The 23,410-nt window shown below is 39.4% G+C and overlaps 1 protein-coding gene across 6 annotated transcripts in view; it reads right to left on the bottom strand.

Moving 5' to 3' along the window:
• PFKFB1 (6-phosphofructo-2-kinase/fructose-2,6-biphosphatase 1) overlaps positions 1–23,410 on the bottom strand; it is a 155,551-nt gene that overhangs the window by 50,504 nt on the left and 81,637 nt on the right. For 4 of the 6 annotated variants that reach the window (XM_030305577.1, XM_030305578.1, XM_030305575.1 and 1 more), the window contains exon 2: positions 1,481–1,606. The exons of the other annotated variants lie outside the window; for them this stretch is intronic. In XM_030305577.1, the coding sequence (XP_030161437.1) occupies positions 1,481–1,606 (126 nt within the window). The remainder of the gene's footprint in view (positions 1–1,480; positions 1,607–23,410) is intronic. 6 annotated transcript variants of the gene reach the window in all.

The raw sequence follows: 23,410 nt of genomic DNA on the forward strand, positions 1-23,410 counted from the left end.
TTGCATATGATGCAGGGGCACCCTATCTCCTAGTATTTAGAGCCTCTAAATGTTTTAATCTGGTCATACTTGGGAGAGAAATGAATATGACCTAGTCCCCTGACCCCAGAACAGCTTCTGGGGAGAGAGACCCAGGCACACACTACAACAATACACTCTGTGATTAGTGTTGGCATAGAGGGGGCTGTAGGAAGGGTTGGTATGGGAGCTCAGAGAAGCACAGTCTTCTTCGGGGGGAAAAAGGAATCAAATAAGAATGGAGATACAGGGTGGGAGATAGAGAAATCAAATGGAAAATAGGAGAGAGCAATTACCAAATAAGAGGTAGTATGCAGAAAAGAGTGCACACTGAGGAGAATGGAAAGTTGAAAGTAGGGAGTGAGGGAGGAGGTTGACAGGCAGAGAAGGAGACCCCTCTGGAGGTGGAAAAAGACAGGACCACTTCCAGCTGGGGAGGAGAAGCTGACAGGCTCAGACCTAAGGAGAGGCTTGGAGAGAGAGTGGACGCCTTCTGGACTCCAGAGCACAGGTGAGCTAAGGTGCCCAGCTTTAGTTGAGACTCTGTGGCGACCTGTGGGCTGTGGCTTTAGTGTGCTTGACTCTGAAAGCCCTAAGGCTTGAAGAAAATATCTTAAGATTTTGAATAAATGGTAATGCTAATCAAAATAGTAATGTTGTTGTTGTAATAACAGTAATGGTAATAAAAAGTAGTTTATTACTAATAGGGATGTTTGTGGGGAAATAGGTTCTACTTACATAAATGGGTTAGAAAAAAGCTTAGGGCAGAAAGCCACCACCACGGGGCGAAAGTGCCTGAGGTTACCTAGCAAGATATTGAAATGGGATCAGGAGTAACTTATTATATCACTGCAGGAAATTACTTTCCATCTGACACCAATATACTATTGTATTTTGATCACAAACTCCACTTGCTCACCCCCACCCTTTGCTTCTTACACAAGTTAATGATTACTATCTGATTATTTCTTCACATTCACCATGTTTGTAAGATCTTGTTTTCTTCACGTTCACCATGTGGGTAATGTTTTGTGAGCTCAATAAATACAGAGATGAAACCCCTGTTTGGGGCTCTTGTCTCCTCCTGAACATTAGCCTCTCTCAGATTGCGTGTCCATTCTCTTGCTGGACAAGAGAACTCCAGACTCATAGTGTGCAACAGTTGTTTTAAAGTCTTGCAAAACTAGAGTTCCCTGAGAATAGACATTTAATCTTACTAGTTTTCCTGTACTTAGTACCTAGAATACAGTTTAGGCACAGAGTATGTGCTCATGAAATTATAAAACTTATAAAAGTGTAATGCTAGTGGTAGTAGTAGTAGTAGCAGCAGTCATCCTAAGACTGGTAATAATGTTTTGAGGCATTCCTAGTACTGAAGTAATGTCTTTTCTGACATGCTACCTTACTTTTCTCAGTCAGTAGCCTGTAGGGAGCTGTAGAACAAAGGGTGTCACAGACATACCTTTAGTTGGTGTTCCTATCCAGTTGAGATATCGCGTGAGCTTCGTGGAGATGTAGGTCTTTCCTCGAGCTGGTAAGCCAACCATGATCACCATTGTGGGGGAATTGGTAAACTGGGGCACTGATGCTGGAAGATAAGCAGAGCCTTAAAAGCTTATCCCCAGGCTCCCATGATCTACTGGTATCAGCTCAGAGACACATAATTGGAAAATTATCTTCCCTACCATTATAACAGCAACAACAATGACAAATACTTGAAAATTTTCTAACTGACTTATGAATTCATCAAAAACTGCTGCAAACAGGAATCTGATAGGCCAAGATGGTGGAGAAGAAGGGGGGTCCATATTTCCCACATCTCTCAAACAAAGAAGTGCTGAAGACAAAGAACTTTGAACCCCAGGAATCTGGGAGGAAAAGAGGTTGAATCTACCAGGAAGAAAATGAGAAAACTTGAGAAAAGATAGGTGGGTGATTGCAAACTGGGGGAGATAAAATGGGCCAAGTAAGCATGGAGGGGAGGGATCAAAGGGAAGAGAAAGAGAGAGACAAAGGGAAGAGAAAGAAGAGGTGGGGAAGTGTAGGATAAGAGAAAAATCTCGGACTGGGACTGAGAGGAATCCTGTCACTAACTGTGGAACTTTCTTCAGCCTGGGGCAGGCTCCCTGTTCGTGCACTTGGGGATGAGGGGAGCAAGCCCTGAGTTGTGTGGTAGATCAGGGGTGCAGTCAGTAGGAGAAAGCGGCTCCCTCCCTGGAGTGCAGTGGGACAGAACAAAGCCTACCTGCGTCCGCCACCCCCAGGCTTGGCGGCAAGGTCAGCAGTGCAGTCCACAGCAGGAAAAGGTGGTCCTCCCTGAAGTGCAGTGGCACAGAGAAAGCCAGCCAGGACCACATATCAAACCATACAGATAGGTTCTTCCCCAGTACCAGAGCACACAGAGCAGATCTCTGAATCCTAGCCAGGTGCCCGGGCAGGGGAGTTGGTGGAGTGAGAAGGATTGCCCCATCTGCTCCCATAGCACAGTGAGGACAACTCAAAAGAAGTCCAGCGGGTCATGGAGAAAAGACTGGGGTGTCGCCATCCTCCCCCATCAACCACCAAGGCAGGGCCTGAGGGGTCAGTCCTAGGGCCCATAGTGGAGGTGGGACCAGCCTACACCAAACTATGCCCCTCTGTGCTGGGTAACTGCGTTTCTGCTGGAACCAGATAGATGCTGTACAACCAGAGAGCTCCATCATCCAGACCAGTGATGATGCATAGCCTGGATTAATTCCAGGAAAATTCTTGTTATTTAGATATATTCTCCCTTCCTATATCTTCCTTAATCTAGGCTTATAACTCTGGTTGTTGGTTTGTTTAAGCAGACATATTTAATCCATTTCCCTGATACATGTTCTACATCTCCTTCAGTACTTTCCTCCCCCTCTCTTGAGGATAATCAAGCCATATAGTTTATATGTCAGTAACTTTACCTTCGTTTTTTTTGCTGCCTCCTTCTTTAATTTTCCTTTCTCTCCCTCTGGATTAAGCCGTTTAGTCTCTCTGCCCAGTCAATGTTTATTTTCTCTTTGTCCCCACTGCCCCCATCATTTCTCTCTTTATATGTGCTCTTCCATCAGCACTGCCTCCACCCTGTTCTTTACTTGGAGTTGGTGTTTCTTTTCTTTCTTTCTTTCTTTCTTTCTTTCTTTCTTTCTTTCCTTCTTTTTTTGCTTTTGGACTGTTTTTTTTTATTTGTGTGTGTGTGTGTGTCCATTTGTTTGTTTTATTTGTCTGTGTGTTTGCGAGTCCCTGTTTCCTCTTTGTTTGTTTTCCTTTCCAGGGCTACTTTAAGGGACAAATCAAAGCACACTTTGATCAAAACATCACTACAAGCAGAGAAATAAAATAACCAAAGTCACAACAACAGAAAGCAAGTAACACTCTCCAAAAAACAGCTCCTGAAGAGCTAGGCCCTGGACAGTGTATGACACCCCTTTAATATAGTAGTGCTCGCAGGTAAATAGCTAAAACAAGCTTTTAAATTCATAAGGGACAAAAAAAATAGCCAAAATGATGAAATGGAAGAATTGCCCTCAAAAGAAATTCCAGGAAGAAGTGACAGTTAAAGAATTGATCAAAACAGATGTAAACAATATAGGTGAACAAAAATTTAGAATAACAGTCATAAGATTAATTGCTGGGCTTGAAAAAGGCATAGAAAACAGCAGAGAATCTATTATTGAAGATATCAAGGAACTAAAAAATAGTCATGATGAATTAAAAATGCTATAAATGAGGTGCAAAATAAACGGAGGCAGCCACAGCACAGATGGAAGAGGCAGAGGGGAAAATAGGTGAATTAGAAGCTAAAATTATGGAAAAAGAAGAAGCTGAGAAAAATAGAGATTAGAAAAAACCAAGGATCAAGAGAGGAGAATTAGACAACTAAGTGATGCAATCAAATGGAACAATGTCTATGTCGTAGTAATTCCAGAAGAAGAGAGACAAAAGGCTGAAGGTATACATGAACAAATCATAGCTGAGAACTTCCCCAATCTAGGGAAGGAAACAGACATTGAAATCCAAGAGGCACAGAGAACTCCTTTCAGATGTAACTTGAATCGATATTCTACACAACATATCATAGTGAAACTGGCAAAATACAAGGATAAAGAGAGAATTCTCAAAGAAGCTAGGGATAAACAGGTCTTAACATACAAAGGTAGAAGCATAAGGGTAGTAGCAGACCTATCTACTGAAACTTGGCAGGCCAGAAAGGAATGGCATGAATTCTTCAATGTGATGAACAGGAAAAATATGCAGTCAAGAATCCTTTATCCAGAAGACCTGTCATTCAGAATAGAAGGAGAGATAAAGGTTTTCCCAAACAAACAAAAACTGAAAGAATTAATCACCACTAAACCAGCCCTACAAGAGATCTTAAGGGGTACTCTGAGAGTGAAATGTTCCAAGGGGCACAAAGGACCAGAGGCATGAATTCAAGCATGAGCCTTACAGACAACACAATGACTCTAAATACATATCTTTCAATAATAACACTGAATATAAATGGACTAAATGCTCCAATCAAAAGACATATGATATAAGAATGGACAAAACAAGACTCATCTATTTGCTGTCTACAAGAGACCCACTTTATACATGAGGACATCTTCAGATTGAAAGTGAGGGGATACCATCTATCATGCTACTGGGAATCAAAAGAAAGCTGGAGTAGCCATACTTATATCAGACAAACTAGACTTTAAATTAAAGGCTGTAACAAGAGATGAAGAAGGGCATTATATAATAATTACAGGGTCTATCCATCAGGAAGAGCTAACAATTATAAATGTCTATGCACCAAATATGGGAGCCCCCAAATATATAAAACAATCACAAACATAAGCAGCTTATTAATAAGAATGTGGTAATTACAGGGGAATTTAATACTACATGTACAGCAATGGAAAGATCATCTAGACACAGAATCAGTAAAGAAACAATGGTCCTGAATGATACATTGGACCAGATGGACTTGACAGATATAGTTAGAACTCTACATCCCAAAGCAGCAGAATGCACTTTCTTCTCCAGTGCACATTGAACATTCTCCAAGATAGATCACATACTGGGTCACAAAACATCCCTTAATAAGTATAAACGAATTGAGATTATACCATGCACACTTTCAGACCACAATGCTATGAAACTTGAAATCAACCACAGGAAAAAGTCTGGAAAACCTGTAAAAGCAGGCAGATTGAAGAACATCCTACTAAATAATAAATGGATCAACCAGGCAACTAGAGAAGAAAATAAAAGTTTTATGGAAAAAAATGAAGATGAAAATACAAGAATCCAAACCCATTGGGATGCAGCAAAGACAGTCCTAAGAGGAAAATACATTGCAATCCAGGCCTATATCAAGAAAGAATAACAATCCCAAATACAAAATCTAATAGCACACCTAAAGAAAATAGAAGCAGAAAAGCAAAGACACCCCAAACCCCACAGAAGAAGAAAAATAAAGATCAGAACAGAAGTAAACAATATACAATACCAATAAACCCAGTAGAACATATCAATGAAACCAAGAGTTGGCTTATTGAAAGAAAATAAACAAAATTGATAAACCTCTAGCCAGGCTTCTCAAAAAGAAAGAGAGGGAGGACCCAAATAGATAAAATCATGAATGAAAATGGAATTATTACAACCAATCCCTCAGAAATACAAGCAACTATCAGGGATTACTATGAAAAGTTATATGCCAACAAACTGGACAACCTGGAAAAAGTGGACAAATGCCTAAAGACCCACACATTACCAAATTCAAATGGGAAAAAATAAAAAATTTGAACTGACACAAAACTAGTGAAGAAATTGAATCAGTTATCAAAAATCTCCCAACAAGTAAGAGTCCTGGACCAGATGGCTTCCCTTGGGAATTCTACCAGACATTTAAAGCAGAGTTAATACCTATCTTTCTCAAGCTGTTCCAAAAAATAGAAAGGGAAGGAAAACTTCTGGTCTCATACTATGAATCCAGCATTGCTTTGATTCCCAAACCAAACAGAGACGCAGAAAAAAAAAGGAACTACATTCCAATATCCCTGATGAATATGGATGCAAAAATTCTCAACAAGATACTAGTGGATGGATTTCAACAGCATATAAAAAGGTTTATTCACCATGATCAAGTGGGATTCATTCCTGGGCTGCAGGGCTGGTTCAATATTTGCACATCAATCAATGTGATACATCACATTAATAAAAGAAAAGATAAGAACCATATGGTTCTGTCAATATGCACAAAAAGAATTTGACAAAATACAGCATTCTTTCTTGATGAAAACCCCCAAGAAAGTCGGGATAGAAGGAACACACTTAAACATCATAGAAGCCATGTATGAAAGCCCACAGCTAATATCATCATCAATGGGAAAAAACTGAGAGCTTTCCCCCTGAGATCAGCTAAACGATGGAGATGTCCACTCTCACCACTGTTGTTTAACATAGTGTTGGAAGTCCTAGCATCAGCAATCAGACAACAAAATGAAATAAAAGGCATAAAAATAGGTAAATATAAAGTCAAACATTCATTTTTCACAGACAACATGATACTCTACATGGAAAACCTGAAAGACTCCACCAAAAGTCTGCTACAATTAATACATGAATTCAAGAAAGTCTCAGGGTACAAAATCAGTGTACAGAAATTGGTTGCATTTTTATACCACAATAATGAGCAACAGAAAGAGTAATAAAGAAACTTATCCCATTCACAATTGCACCAAGAACCTTAAAGTACCTAGGAATAAACCTAACCAAATGTGAAAGATCTATGTATGCTGAAAACTATAGAAAGCTTATTAAGGAAATTTAAGAAGATACAAAGAAATAGAAAAATATTCCATGCTCATGGATTGGAAGCATAAATATTAAAATGTCAATACTGCCCAAAGAAATCTACACATTCAATGCAATCCCAATCAAAATTTCACCAGCATTCTTCTGAAAGCTAGAATGAACAATCCTAAAATTTTTATGGAAACACAAAAGACCCTAAATACCCAAAGTAATATTGAAGAAGAAGAACAAAGCAGGAGGCATCACAATCCCAGACTTTAGCCTCTACTACAAAGCTGTAATGATGAAGAGAGTATGGTATTGGCAGAAAACAGACACTTAGACCAATTGAATAGAATAGGGACCCCAGAATTTGACCCACAAATGCATGGCTAACATGCATGCCATTTGACTAAGCAGGAGAGAGTATCCGATGGAAAAAAGACAGTCTCTTTACCAAATGGTGCTGGGAGAACTGGACAGAAACATGCAGAAGAATGAAACCAGACCACTTTCTTACACCACACACAAAAATAAACTCAAAATGGATGAAGGACCTGAATGTGAGACAGGAAACCATCAAAACCCTAGAGGAGAAAGCAGGAAAAAAAATTCTCTGACCTCAGCCGCAGAAATTTCTTACTTGACACATCCCCAAAGGCAAGGGAATTAAAAGCAAAACTGAAATATTGGGACCTCATCAGGATAAAAAGTTTCTGCACTGCAAAGGAAACAATAAAAAAAAAAACTAAAAGGCAACTGAAGGGAGAGTGGGTGATGGGTATTAAGGAGGGCACCTTTTGGGATGAGCACTGGGTATTGCATGGAAACCAATTTGACAATAAATTTCATATAAATAAATAAATAAATAAATAAATATAAAAATAAAAGGAAACTGAAGGAATGGGAAAAGATATTTGCAAGTGACACATTAGATAAAGGGCTAGTAGCTAAAATCTATAAAAAACTCACCAAACTCCACACCTGAAAAACAAATAATCCAGTGAAGAAATGGGCAGAAGACATGAATAGACACTTTTCCAAAGAAGACATACAGATGGCCAACAGACACATGAAAAGATGCTCAACGTCACTTCTTCTCAGGGAAATACACATCAAAACTACAATGAGATATCATCTCATGCCAGTCAGAGTGGCTAAAATGAACAAATCAGGAGACTATAGGTGCTGGCAAGGATGTGGAGAAATGGGAACCCTCTTGCACTTCTGTTGGCAATGCAAACTGGTGCAGCTACTCTGGAAAACAGTGTGGAGGTTCCTCAAAAAATTAAAAGTAGAACTACCTTATGACCCAGCAGTAACACTGATAGGAATGTACCCAAAGGATACAGGAGTACTGATGCAAAGGGACACTTGTACCCCAATGTTTGTAGCAGCACTTTCAACAATAGCCAAATTATGGAAAAAGTCTAAATGTCCATCAACTGATGAATGGATAAGGAAGGTGTGGATTGTATATACAATGGAATACTACTTGGCAATGAGAAAGAATGAAATCTGGCCATTTGTGACAATGTGGGTGGACCTGGAGGGTATTATGCTAAGTGAAATAAGCGAGGCAGAGAAAGACGGATACCATATTTTTCCCCTCATATGTGAATCTGGAAAAACATAACAGAAGACCATGTGGGAGGGGAAGGGTGAAAAATAGTTACAGAGGTAGAGGGAGGCAAACTCTAAGAGACTATTAAGGACTGAGAAAAAAGGGTAGGTGGGGGTGAGGGAGAGGAGAAAGTGGGTGATGGGCAGGGAGGAGGGCACTTGGAATGAGTACTGGGAAGCCAATTTTACAATAAATTATATTTTTTAAAAAAGTGCTGGGGGGATCTGGAAGATGGCGGCGTAGGAGGACGCTGGGCTCACCGCGCGTCCTGCTGATCACTTAGATTCCACCTACACCTGCCTAAATAACTCAGAAAACCACCAGAAGACTAGCAGAAGGGAGTCTCCGGAGCCAAGCACAGACGAGAGGCACACGGAAGAGGGTAGGAAAGGTGGCGAGGTGGTGCCCGCTGCACGGACTGGCGGGAGGGAGCCGGGGTGTAGGGGCGGCCCGCTGGCCAAGCAGAGCCCCCTAGTCTGGCTTGCAAAAGTGGAGGGGCTGGACCGAGTGTGTTCGGACAGCAAGCATGATTTAGCATCTGGGAGGTCATAAGTTAACAGCTCTGCTCAGAAAGCGGGAAGGCTGGAGGACAAAGGGAGGGAGAGTTGCTGAGCCCCGGGAGGACAGAGCTCAGTTTGGCGGGGAACAAAGGCGCTCGCCAGCGCCATTATCCCTCACCCATCCCCCAGACAAAATCCCAAAAGGAACCAGGTCCTGCCAGGGCCCTGCTTGCTCTGCACAAACACCCAACGCTGTGCTTCTGCGGAGCCACCCCTCCGGCAGCGGGTCTGACTCCCTCCTGCTGCCACAGGGTCCCTCCTGAAGTGGATCACCTAAGGAGAAGCGAGCTAAGCCTGCCCCTCCTGCCCCCATGCACCTTGCGTACCCACCCCAGCTAATACGCCAGATCCCCAGCACCACAAGCCTGGCAGTGTGCAAGTAGCCCAGATGGGCCACGCCACCCCACAGTGAATCCCGCCCCTAGGAGAGGGGAAGAGAAGGCACACACCAGCCTGACTGTGGCCCCAGCAGTGGGCTGGGGGCAGACATCAGGTCTGACTGTGGCTCCGCCCACCAACTCCAGTTATACACCACAGCACAGGGGAAGTGCCCTGCAGGTCCGCACCACTCCAGGGACTATCCAAAATGACCAAACGGAAGAATTCCCCTCAAAAGAATCAACAGGAAATAACAACAGCCAATGAACTGATCAAAAAGCATTTAAATAATATAACAGAAAGTGAATTTAGAATAATAGTCATAAAAGTAATCGCTGGGCTTGAAAACAGTATAGAGGACAGCAGAGAATCTCTTGCTACAGAGATCAAGGGAATAAGGAACAGTCACGAGGAGCTGAAAAACGCTTTTAATGAGATGCAAAATAAAATGGAAATGACCACGGCTCGAATTGAAGAGGCAGAGGAGAGAATAGGTGAACTAGAAGATAAAATTATGGAAAAAGAGGAAGCTGAGAAAAAGAGAGATAAAAAAATCCAGGAGTATGAGGGGAAAATTAGAGAACTAAGTGATGCACTAAAGAGAAATAATATACGCATAATTGGTATCCCAGAGGAGGAAAAGAGAGGGAAAGGTGCTGAAGGGGTACTTGAAGAAATTATAGCTGAGAACTTCCCTGAACTGGGGAAGGAAAAAGACATTGAAATCCAAGAGGCACAGAGAACTCCCTTCAGACGTAACTTGAATCGATCTTCTGCACTACATACCATAGTGAAACTGGCAAAATACAAGGATGAAGAGAAAATTCTGAAAGCAGCGAGGGATAAACATGCTCTAACTTACAAAGGGAGACCTATAAGACTCGTGACTGATCTCTCTTTTGAAACTTGGCAGGCCAGAAAGAATTGGCACGATATTTTCAGTGAGCTAAACAGAAAAAATATGCAGCCGAGAATCCTTTATCCAGCAAGTCTGTCATTTAGAATAGAAGGAGAGATAAATGTCTTCCCAAACAAACAAAAACCGAAGGAATTTGTCACCACTAAACCAGCCCTACAAGAAATCCTAAGGGGGATCCTGTGAGACAAAGTACAAGAGACATCACTACAAGCATAAAACATACAGACATCACAATGACTCTAAACCCGTATCTTTCTATAATAACACTGAATGTAAATGGATTAAATGCACCAACCAAAAGACATAGAGTATCAGAATGGATAAAAAAAACAAGATCCATCTACTTGCTGTCTACAAGAGACTCATTTTAGACATGAGGACACCTTTAGATTGAGAGTGAGGGGAGGGAGAACTATTTATCATGCTACTGGAAGCCAAAAGAAAGCTGGAGTAGCCATACTTATATCAGACAAACTAGACTTTAAATTAAAGGCTGTAACAAGAGATGAAGAAGGGCATTTTATAATAATTACAGGGTCTATCCACCAGGAAGAGCTAAACATTATACATGTCTATGCGCCGAATACCAGAGCCCCCAAATATATAAAACAATTACTCATAAACATAAGCAACCTTATTGATAAGAATGTGGTCATTGCAGGGGACTTTAACACTCCACTTACAGAAATGGATAGATCATCTAGACACACGGTCAATAAAGAAACAAGGGCCCTGAATGATACATTGGATCAGATGGACTTGACAGATTTATTTAGAACTCTGCATCCCAAAGCAACAGAATATACTTTCTTCTCGAGTGCACATGGAACGTTCTCCAAGATAGATCATATACTGGGTCACAAAACAGCCCTTCATAAGTATACAAGAACTGAAATAATACCATGCATACTTTCAGACTACAATGCTATAAGCTTGAAATCAACCACAGGAAAAAGTCTGGAAAACCTCCAAAAGCATGGAGGTTAAAGAACATCCTACTAAAGAATGAGTGGGTCAACCAGGCAATTGGAGAAGAAATTAAAAAAATATATGGAAACAAACGAAAATGAAAATACAACAATCCAAACACTTTGGGATGCAGCGAAGCCAGTCCTGAGAGGAAATTACATTGCAATCCAGGCCTATCTCAAGAAACAAGAAAAATCCCAAATACAAAATCTAACAGCACACCTAAAGGAAATAGAAGCAGAACAGCAAAGGCAGTCTAAACCCAGCAGAAGAAGCGAAATTATAAAGATCAGAGCAGAAATAAACAATATAGAATCTAAAAAAACGGTAGAGCAGATCAACGAACCCAAGAGTTGGTTTTTTGAAAAAATAATCAAAATTGACAAACCTCTAGCCAGGCTTCTCAAAAAGAAAAGGGAGATGACCCAAATAGATAAAATCATGAATGAAAATGGAATTATTACAACCAATCCCTCAGAGATACAAACAATCATCAGGGAATACTATGAAAAATTATATGCCAACAAACTGGAAAACCTGGAAGAAATGGACAAATTCCTAAACACCCACACGCTTCCAAAACGCAATCAGGAGGAAATAGAAAGCCTGAACAGACCCATAACCAGCGAAGAAAGTGAATCGGTTATCAAAAATCTCCCAACAAATAAGAGTCCAGGACCACATGGCTTCCCAGGGGAGTTCTACCAGACTTTTAAAGCAGAGATAATACATATCCTTCTCAAGCTATTCCAAGAAATAGAAGGGGAAGGAAAACTTCCAGACTCATTCTATGAAGCCAGTATTACTTTGCTTCCTAAACCAGACAGAGACCCAGTAAAAAAAGAGAACGACAGGCCAATATCCCTGATGAATATTCTCAATAAGATACTAGCAAATCGAATTCAACAGCATATACAAAGAATTATTCACCACGATCTAGTGGCATTCATTCCTGGGCTGCAGGGCTGGTTCAACATTCACAAATCAATCAACGTCATACATCACATTAATAAAAGAAAAGATAAGAACCATATGATCCTGTCAATCGATGCAGAAAAGGCCTTTGACAAAATTCAGCACCCTTTCTTAATAAAAACCCTTGAGAAAGTCGGGAGAGAAGGCACATACTTAAACATCATAAAAGCCATTTATGAAAAGCCCACAGCTAACATCATCCTCAATGGGGAAAAGCTGAGAGCTTTTTCCCTGAGATCAGGAACACGACAGGGATGCCACTCTCACCGCTCTTGTTTAACATAGTGTTGGAAGTTCTAGCACCAGCAATCAGACAACAAAAGAAAATCAAAGGCATCAAAATTGGCAAAGATGAAGTCAAGCTTTCACTTTTTGCAGATGACATGATATTATATATGGAAAATCCGATAGACTCCACCAAAAGTCTGCTAGAACTGATACATGAATTCAGCAAAGTCGCAGGATACAAAATCAAGGTACAGAAATCAGTTGCATTCTCATACACTAATAATGAAGCAACAGAAAGACAAATAAAGAAACTGATCTCATTCAGAATTGCACCAAGAATCATAAAATACCTAGGAGTAAATCTAAGCAAAGATGTACAAGATCTGTATGCTGAAAACTATAGAAAGCTTATGAAGGTAATTGCAGAAGATATAAAGAAAATGAAAGACATTCCCTGCTCATGGATTGGAAGAATAAATATTGTCAAAATGTCAATACTACCCAAAGCTATCTACACATTCAATGCAATCCCTATCAAAATTGCACCAGCATTCTTCTCGAAACTAGAACAAGCAATCCTAAAATTCACATGGAACCACAAAAGGTCCCGGATAGTCAAAGTAATTTTGAAGAAGACCAAAGCAGGAGGCATCACAATCCCAGACTTTAGCCTCTACTACAAAGCTGTCATCATCAAGACAGCATGGTATTGGCACAAAAACAGACACATAGACCAATGGAATAGAATAGAAACCCCAGAACTAGACCCGCAAACGTATGGCCAACTCATCTTTGACAAAGCAGGAAAGAAGATCCAATGGAAAAAAGACAGTCTCTTTAACAAATGGTGCTGGAAGAACTGGACAGCAACATGCAGCAGGTTGAATCTAGACCACTTCCTCACACCATTCACAAAAATAAACTCAAAATGGATAAAGGACCTGAATGTGAGACAGGAAACCATCAAAACCCTAGAGGAGAAAGCAGGAAAATACCTCTCTGACCTCAGCCATAGCAATATCTTAGTCGACACATCCCCAAAGGCAAGGGAATTAGAATCAAAAATGAGTTACTGGCACCTTATGAAGACAAAAAGCTTCTGCACAGCAAAGGAAACAACCAACAAAACTAAAAGGCAACCAACGGAATGGGAAAAGATATTTGCAAATGACATATCCGACAAAGGGCTAGTATCCAAAATCTATAAGAGCTCACCAAACCCCACACCCGAAAAAGAAATAACCCAGTGAAGAAATGGGCAGAAAACACGAAAAGACTCTTCTCTAAAGAAGACATCCAAATGGCCAACAGGCACATGAAAAGATGCTCAACGTCGCTCCTTATCAGGGAAATACAAATCAAAACCACACTCAGATATCACCTCACGCCAGTCAGATTGGCCAACATGAACACATCAGGAGACTATAGATGCTGGAGAGGATGTGGAGAAATGGGAACCCTCTTGCACTGTTGGTGGGAATGCAAATTGGTGCAGCCGCTCTGGAAAACAGTGTGGAGGTTCCTCAGAAAATTAAAAATAGACCTACCCTAAGACCCAGCAATAGCACTGCTAGGAATTTATCCAAGGGATACAGGAGTACTGATGCATCGTGGCACTTGTACCCCAATGTTTATAGCAGCACTCTCAACAATAGCCAAATTATGGAAAGAGCCTAAATGTCCATCAACTGATGAATGGATAAAGAAATTGTGGTTTATATACACAATGGAGTACTACATGGCAATGAGAAAGAATGAAATATGGCCCTTTGTAGCAACGTGGATGGAACTGGAGAGTGTGATGCTAAGTGAAATAAGCCATACAGAGAAAGACAGATACCATATGTTTTCACTCTTATGTGGATCCTGAGAAACTTAACAGAAACCCATGGGGGAGGGAAGGAAAAAAAAAGAGGTTAGAGTGGGAGAGAGCTAAAGCCTAAGAGACTCTTAAAAACTGAGAACTGAGAGTTGATGGGGGTGGGAGGGAGGGGAGAGTGGGTGAGGGGTATTGAGGAGGGTACCTTTTGGGATGAGCACTGGGTGTTGTATGGAAACCAATTTGACAATAAATTTCATCTTTTGAAAAAAAATAAAAAATAAAATAAAAAGAAAAAGTGCTGCAAACAGCTAACCCTTAATCTGTATAAACAGTCAAACATCTGCAGGGAGCAACAAAGTCCAGGTATTTGCTTATTTTTCATAGATACTACTGCTCAACATACACTCATAAGTAGACTCAGCTAAAACTTTTTAATAAATTGCTAACGTGGTTGTGGGCTTGTATGAGAATGTGAAGCCCCTGGGGGTTGAAGACCTAGGTGGTTTTGCATCCTCTTGCAGACTTCCTCTACGAATTCCACCAGGTGCTGACAGGGAAGATAGAACAATCCTGAGATTTCCTATAGTTCTGGCCTGGGGAGTAAAACAGAATAGCAGCTATTGCTGAAATTGTGCCCAGGCCATTCTTCTTTTATATCCTATGAAACAAAAGCTTTAGTCTTCACAGAGAAAGACCATGCAACTGTAACTTGAGAGTGGTAGTGGAAATTAACTGCAGCTGACAGAGGGAATAGCCAACACTACTGAAACTCTGCCCATACCAATCTACTCCATCTCCCCTAAAGCAAATAAACCTTAATGTGAAGGAAGAAGGGTGATGTGCTGGGCCTACCACTGTAGTTAGAGAAGAGGCAGGAACACATGGGAAGGTCACACCTCCAAGACTGAGGATAAGCATGCCTAAGACTGAGGCTTAATCAGACTAACATGAAATGTCATTAGTCACCTATTCCTTACTACCAAGGTAAAAAAAAAAAAAAGTAGAATAATAGATTACATCTTCACACAAATAGAAGATTCATCTTCATACAAATTGTCTCCAGAGAGCAGCAGAAAGGGAAGAATCAAGGCAAGAAAGAAATAGTCTGAAGAGAAAAAGAAATCATCAGGACCAGATTCAGGTATAATACACATATTGGAATTATCAGGCAGGGAATTTAAAATAGCTATGATTGATAAATTTAGAAAAAACTTTATTGGAAAAGGTAGACAACATTAAAGATCAGATAGATAATTTCAGTATATGGATGAAAAGTAGAAGAAGGAATCAAAGGAAAATCAAGAGAAAAAAACTACAGTAATAGATCTGAAGAATATCTTCAATGTGTTCATAAGTGAACTTAACATAGCTGAGGAATCAATGAACTTGAGGATATATTACTAGAAATTAAACACATTAAAATGCAGAGAGAAAAATTAGTAAAAAAAAAAAAGAAAAAAGAATAAAACATCCAAAAATTTTGGGAAAGTATCAAATAGTGTAATATATATGTATATATAAAATACATGCAATATATAATTAGAATGACAAAAGGAGAAGAGGGAGATAATGGGAAAGAAGAAATATTTGAAGTAAAAATTGTAAAAAATTTCTAAAATTGAGTTATTGATACCAAACCACAGATCCAAGTATCTCAGAGAACACCAAGCAGAGTAAATAAATTTTATTTTTATTTTGTAAATTTTTTTCAACGTTTTTTTTTTTTAATTTTTTTTTAACCTTTTTTTTATTTATTTTTGAGACAGAGAGAGACAGAGCATGAATGGGGGAGGGGCAGAGAGAGAGGGAGACACAGAATCGGAAGCAGGCTCCAGGCTCCGAGCCATCAGCCCAGAGCCCGATGCGGGGCTTGAACCCATGGACCGCGAGATCATGACCTGAGCTGAAGTCGGACGCTTAACCGACTGAGCCACCCAGGCGCCCCTCAACGTTTTTTATTTATTTTTGGGACAGAGAGACAGAGCATGAACGGGGGAGGGGCAGAGAGAGAGGGAGACACAGAATCGGAAACAGGCTCCAGGCTCTGAGCCATCAGCCCAGAGCCCGACGTGGGACTCGAACTCACGGACCGCAAGATCGTGACCTGGCTGAAGTCGGACGCTTAACTGACTGCACCACCCAGGCGCCCATAGAGTAAATAAATTTTAAAAAGAACCACACCACACCCAGATGTATCAAATTCAAATTGCAGAAAATCAGGCAAAAATAAAATATTGAAGGAGGCCAGGAAAATGGAGTGGCAGGAACACCTTACCTACAGAAGAACAAGGAGAAGAATTATGCTAGACTTCTTGTCAGATGCCACATAAACAAAAAGACAGTGGAATAAAAATTTTAAAGTATTGAAAGCAAACAACAGTGACAACACCACAAACCATGCCAATCCAGAATTCTAAATTCAGCAAAAATGTCCTTCAAAAATAAAGGCAAAGTAAATGCTTGTATTTCAGACATACAAAAACAGAAAACTCATCACAGGCAGAACTGACTTATAAGAAATATTAAAGAACAATATTTAGAAAGAAAGGATATGATATAGGTCAAGAAACTGGATTTACATAATTAAAGAAGAGCATTAGGAAAGGAATAAATGAAAGCAATATATATCTTTTATTTTACATATTGTTAATTGTTCTAAAAGATAATTGTTTTAAACATTGTTAATGCTTATTTATTTTTGAGAGAGAGAGAGAGGCAGAGCATGAATGGGGGAAGGGCAGAGAGGGAGGGAGACAGAATCTGAAGCAGGTTCCAGCCTCTTAGCTGTCAGCACAGAGCCCAATGTGGGACTCAAACCCACAAACCATGAGGTCATGACCTGAGCCAAAGTTGGATGCTTGACTGACTGAGCCACCCAGGTGCCCCTAAAAGATAACTGCTTAAAGCAATACTAGTAATAATGTATTGGGTGTTTATAACATATATGAAAGTTAAATAAGTACAACAATGACACAAAGAAAGTGAAGAAGATTCTGGGAATATTCTGTTATAAGGTGCTTGTTCTACATGTAAAACAATATAGTGTTATTTGAAGGTGAACCCAAATTACTTTAAAATATACATTGTAAACCCTAGGGGAACCACTAAAAAAGTTAAAAAAAGAGAGATATATAAATAAATAAATACAATAAATAAAATGGAATCATAAAAATTCTCAAATCAGATGAGAAAAAGCCAAAACAAAATGTTAGAAAAGAAGCAAAGAGGTCTGGGAAGATGGTGGTGGAATACGAAGACTCTAGGCTTGCATTTCTTTGTGAATGCTACTAGATAACTATCAAATCATCCTAAATGACCCAACAATAAACCTAAAGACTGGCAGAACAAATTTCACAACTAAAGGTAGAGAAGAGGTCACACCAAAGAAGGTAGGAGGTGTGGAGACACAGTTTGGTAGAGAAATGGATCATGGATTCCATGGTGGGGAAGGAGCTGAAGCGGTAGAAAAGGGTGAGAGACAGACTAGCACACCGAGAAGCCCACAGGGGGAATACAAGCCACCATAGAAATTGGCTTGGAAAGCAAGACAGGATGAATTTTGTGAGTTCTTGAAACCACCTGGGTTTAAAGTCTAGAGATTTAAAGGTCAGGAGGCTTTGGCTCTGGGAAAGCACAGAGGGCATTGGGGCTGTTCTTGGAGAGAAAGCAGGACAAATAACGTGTGGACATACAACATGGAAACAGCAATATGAAGAGTACCTGGGGTACACAGTGGGGGAGGATATCTGCATATCTTGTAGTGTGTCAGCATTCAGGGAAAGACCCCTCTGGTAACAAAGGGCAGGCACCATTTTCCTCCCCAGGCTTTCAGTTTAAACACAGGGTCACTTGCAGGAACCAATTAGACTATACTTGACACAAAACTTGCTTACACCAAGCCCCAACCCCCACCCCATGCTGTGGTGGAACCACCCTTCTCAGTCATGCTTGCCTGAGTCCCATTGCAGTGGGCTCCTTCCCCTAGAAGACCAGCTTAAGGCCCTGTCCATACTGCATCTATCAAACCAGGAGTTTTTTAGGGCCTTGGTTTTAGTAGCAGTGGTGAAAGGTCTTATTTCACAAGGAGACCAGAGCACATCTTAGTTAAAACTTGTCACATTCAGGTAGGGATCACATATTGCCCACAACAGACAAAAAGAGCCTCTGCAGATGACTGGCCTGAGGGTAGAGCACCCAGGACACAATGGCAGAGCACTTGCAGCATACATTAGAGACACCCCCTGAAGTACTAAGCCCTGGGGTACTATACTACACTACAGAGCACTACAGGACATCTTCTTCATAAGACCATTACCCTCAAGAACAGGAGAAGTAGTTGACTTTCCTAAGACATTGAAACATGCATAAAGACTTAGAAAAAAATGAGAGGACAGAGAAATCTATCCCAAATGAAGGAACTGGATAAGGCCATGTTGTATTTAAACTGCTGAATGGGAAAAAAAACTGCAACCAAGATACTCTATCCAGCAAGGCTACCAACATTGGAAGGAGAGATAAAAAGTTTCTCAGACAAACAAAAACTAAAGGAGTTACTGATCACTAAACCAGCCAGCAAGAAATATTAAAGGAGACTCTTTGAGTGGACAGGAAGAACTATAAATTAGAATATGAAGATAGGAAGCACAAAAGCAGTGATAATTAATATTTCTGTTAAAAAAACAGTCAAGGAACCCACAAAATAAAAGGTTGTCAAATATGACACCATATACCTAAAACGTGGGAAGGAGTGGAATAAAGAATCAGTTCAAATTTCATTTAAATTTAATACATCAACTTAATAAACCATCAACTTAATACAGATTGCGATATACAGAAGATGTTATGTACAAGATAATTGTTTTTTTCTAATATATGAAATTTATGGTCAAATTGGTTTCCATACAACACCCAGTGCTTATCCCAAAAGATGCCCTCTTCAATGTCCATCACCTACCCTCCTCTCCCTCCCACCCCCCATCAACCTTCAGTTTGTTCTCAGTTTTTAAGAGTCTCTTATGGTTTGGCTCTCTCCCACTCTAACCTCTTTTTGTACAAGATAATTGTAACAATGAATCAAAAACCACTAATAGGTATGCAAAGTATATAGAGAAAGGAATCTAAATGTACCACTAAGAAAAAACAGCATATCATGAAAGAGAGAAAGAATAATAAGAGAACTTCAGAAACAACCACAAAACAAGTAATAAAATGCCAATAGATACATATATATCAACAATTACTTTGAATATAAATGGACTAAACATTCCAATCAAGACACAGGGTGATAGAATTGATTAAAAAAGCAAGACTCACCTATATGCTGCCTACAGGAGATTCATTTTTAGACTAAAAGACACCTGCAGATTAAAACTGGGAATATGGAAAAAATATTTATCATGCAAATGGATATTAAAAGAAATCCAGAGGAACAATAATAATATCAGACAAAGTAGATTTTATTTTTTTATTTTTTTTTTTATGAAATTTATTGACAAATGGGTTTCCATACAACACCCAGTGCTCATCCCAAAATGTGCCCTCCTCAATACCCATCACCCACCCTCCCCTCCCTCCCACCCCCCATCAACCCTCAGTTTCTTCTCAGTTTTTAACAGTCTCTTATGCTTTGGCTCTCTCCCACTCTAACCTCTTTTTTTTTTTTCCTTCCCCTCCCCCATGGGTTCCTGTTAAGTTTCTCAGGATCCACATAAGAGTGAAACCATATGGTATCTGTCTTTCTCTGTATGGCTTATTTCACTTAGCATTACACTCTCCAGTTCCATCCACGTTGCTACAAAGGGCCATATTTCATTTTTTCTCATTGCCACATAGTATTCCATTGTGTATATAAACCACAATTTCTTTATCCATTCATCAGTTGATGGACATTTAGGCTCTTTCCAAAGTAGATTTTAAAACAAAGACTGTCAGAAGAGACAAAAACAGACTCTCTATATAATCATAATGGGGACAATCCAACAAGAAAATATAACAATTGTAAAGATTTATGCACCCAATATGAGGGAACCCAAATACATAAAACAGATAATAACAAGTATAAAGGAACTAACTGGTAGTAATACAATAGTAGTAGGTGATTGTAACATGCCACTTACATCAACGGACAGATTATCTAAACAGAAAATCAACAAGAAAACTATGGCTTTGAATGGCACACTGGACAAAATGGACTTAACCAATATATCCAGAACATTCCATCCTAAAACAGCAGAATACACATTTTTTTCAAGTACACATGAAACCTTATCCAGAATAGATCACATATTAGACCACAAAATCAGTCTCTACAAATTAAAAAAAAAAATCAAAGTCATACCATGAATCTTTTCTGACCACAACGTTATGAAATTAGAAATAAACCACACACACACACACACACACACACACACACACACACAAATTGGGAAAGATCATAAATACATGGGCATTTGATAATATGCTACTAAACAACTAATGGGTAAAATAAGAAATCAAAACAGAAACCAAAAAGCACATGGGAACAATTGAAAATGAAAACAAATGGTCCAAAACATTTTGGATGAAGGTAAAGCTGTTCAAAGTGTGAAGTTTATAGCAATACAGGTCTACCTCAAAAAGAAAGAGAAATCTGAAATAAACAGCCCAAACTTACACCTAAAGTAACTAGAAAAAGAAAAACAAACAAGGGGAACCTGGCTGGCTCAGTTGGTAGAGCATGTGACTATATTGGGGACATGAGTGCGAGCCCCATGTTAGGGGCAGAGATTACTTAATAAATAAAAGTTTAAATTTTTTTTAATTTAATTTAATTTTTAAAAAATTTTTAATGTTTATTTCTGAAATAGAGAGAGAGACAGAGTGCTAGTGGGAGAGGGGAAGAGAAAGAGGGAGAGAGACACAGAATCTGAAGCAGCTCCAGGCTCTGAGCTGTCAGCACAGAGCCCGACGTGGGGGTTTGAACCCATGAACTGTGAGATCATAACCTGAGCTAAAGTCAGACGCTGAACTGACTGAGCCGCCCAGGCACCCCTAAAAACTTTTGAAAAATGAAAATATCTTTAAAAAAAGAAAAAGATAAACAAACCCTAAAATAGCAGAAGGAAGGAAATAATAAAGATTAGAACAAAAATAAATGGTACAGAAACTAAATAAACAATAGAACAGATCATTAAAAATAGGAGCTGGTTCCCTGAAAAAAAATCAATAACATTGATAAACCTGTTGCTAGACTTATCAAGAAACAAAGAGAAAGGACTCAGAAAAATAAAATTATAAATATAAGTGCTAAATAACCAACACAACAGAAATACAATCATAAAAGAATCTTATGTAAAATTATATGCCAACAAATGGGACAATCTAGAAAAAAATGGATAAATTCCAAGAAACATATAACCTAGTAAAGCCGAAACAGAAAAAAAAATAGAAAATTTTCATAGATTTATTACCACCAAAGAGATTGAATCAGTAATCAAAAACCTCCCAACAAAAATCCAGTACCAGACAGCCTCACAGGTGAATTTTACCAAACATTGAAGAAGAGTTAATACCTATTCTTCTCAAACTATTTCAAAAAGAAGAGGAAAGAAAACTTCCAAATTCATTCTATGAGGTTAGAATTACCCTGATACCAAAACCGTATAAAGACATCACAAAAAAAGAGAACTAAAGACCCATATCTCTGATTAACATAGATGCAACAATCCTCAACTAAATACTAACAAACTGAATCCAACAATGCATTAAAAAAGCATTGCCATGATCAAGTGGGATTTATTCCTGGTATGCAGGAGTGGTTATGTGGGGAAATAGGTTCTACTTACACAAATAGGTTAGAAAAAAAGCTTAGGGCAGAAAGCTGCCACCACGAGGCGAAAGCACCCAAGGTTAGCTAGCAAGATATTGTAATGGGATCATGAGTAACTTGTTATATCACCTGCAGGAACTTACTTTCCATCTGGTGCCAATATACTATTGTGCTTTGATCACAAGCTCCACTTTTCCCCCAAACTCTTTGCTTCTTACACACACAAGTTAATGATTACTATCTGATTTCTTCATGTTCACCATATGTGTAAGATCTTGAGTGCTCAAAATACAGAGACGAAGCCCCTGTTCAGGGCTCTTGTCTCCTCACGGACATTAGCCTCTCTTGTATTCAGTTCTGTGTCCACTCTCTTGCTGGACAAGAGATAACTCCAAACTCATAGTCTGTGACATGGTTCAATATTCAAAAACCAATCAACATGATACATCATACCAGTTAAGAGAAAGGATAAAAACCATATGATCATTTCAATAGATGCAGAAAAAGTATTTTTCAAAGTACATCCATTCATAATAAAAAGCCCTAAGTAAAGTAGGTTGAGAGTGAACACACCTCAACATAATGAAGGCCATATATGAAAAGCCCACAAAAAGCATCATACTCAATAGGGAAAAAACAGGGCTTTCCCCATAAAGTCACGAACAAGACAAGGTTGTACACTCTCACCACTTTTTTTCAACATAGTAGTGGAAGTCCTAGCCACAGCAATTAGACAATGAAAAGAAATAAATGGCATCCAAATTGGTAAGAAAGAAGTAAAACTTCACTATTTGCAGATAACATGATACTATATATAGAAAACCATAAAGACTCCATCAAAAAATGACTAGAACTGATAAAAAAAATTTAGTAAAGTCACAGCATACAAAAACAATAAACAGAAATCGGTTGCATTTCTATACACAATAAGGAAGCAGCAAAAAAAAATTAAGAAAACAATCCCATTTACAATTGCACCCAAAATAATAAGATATCTAGGAATAAACCTAACAAAAGAAGTTAAAGACCTGTTCTCTGAAAACTAAAAAACAATGACAAAATAAATGGAAGAGAACATAAAGAAATGGAAAGACAGGGGCACCTCTGTGGCCCAGTCAGTTGAGTGTCTTGCTCTTAATTTTGGCTCAGGTCACAATCCCAAGGTGATGGGATTGAGCCCCATGTTAGACTCCACACTGATTGTGGTACCTACTTAAGATTTTCTCTCCCACACCCTCAGCCCCAATTCCCCACTCACACACTCCCTAAAAATAATTTAAAAAAAGAAATGGAAAGACATTCCATGCTCATTGAT

The sequence above is a fragment of the Lynx canadensis genome, chromosome X, assembly GCF_007474595.2.
Source record: "Lynx canadensis isolate LIC74 chromosome X, mLynCan4.pri.v2, whole genome shotgun sequence".
NCBI classification, from domain to species: domain Eukaryota; kingdom Metazoa; phylum Chordata; class Mammalia; order Carnivora; family Felidae; genus Lynx; species Lynx canadensis.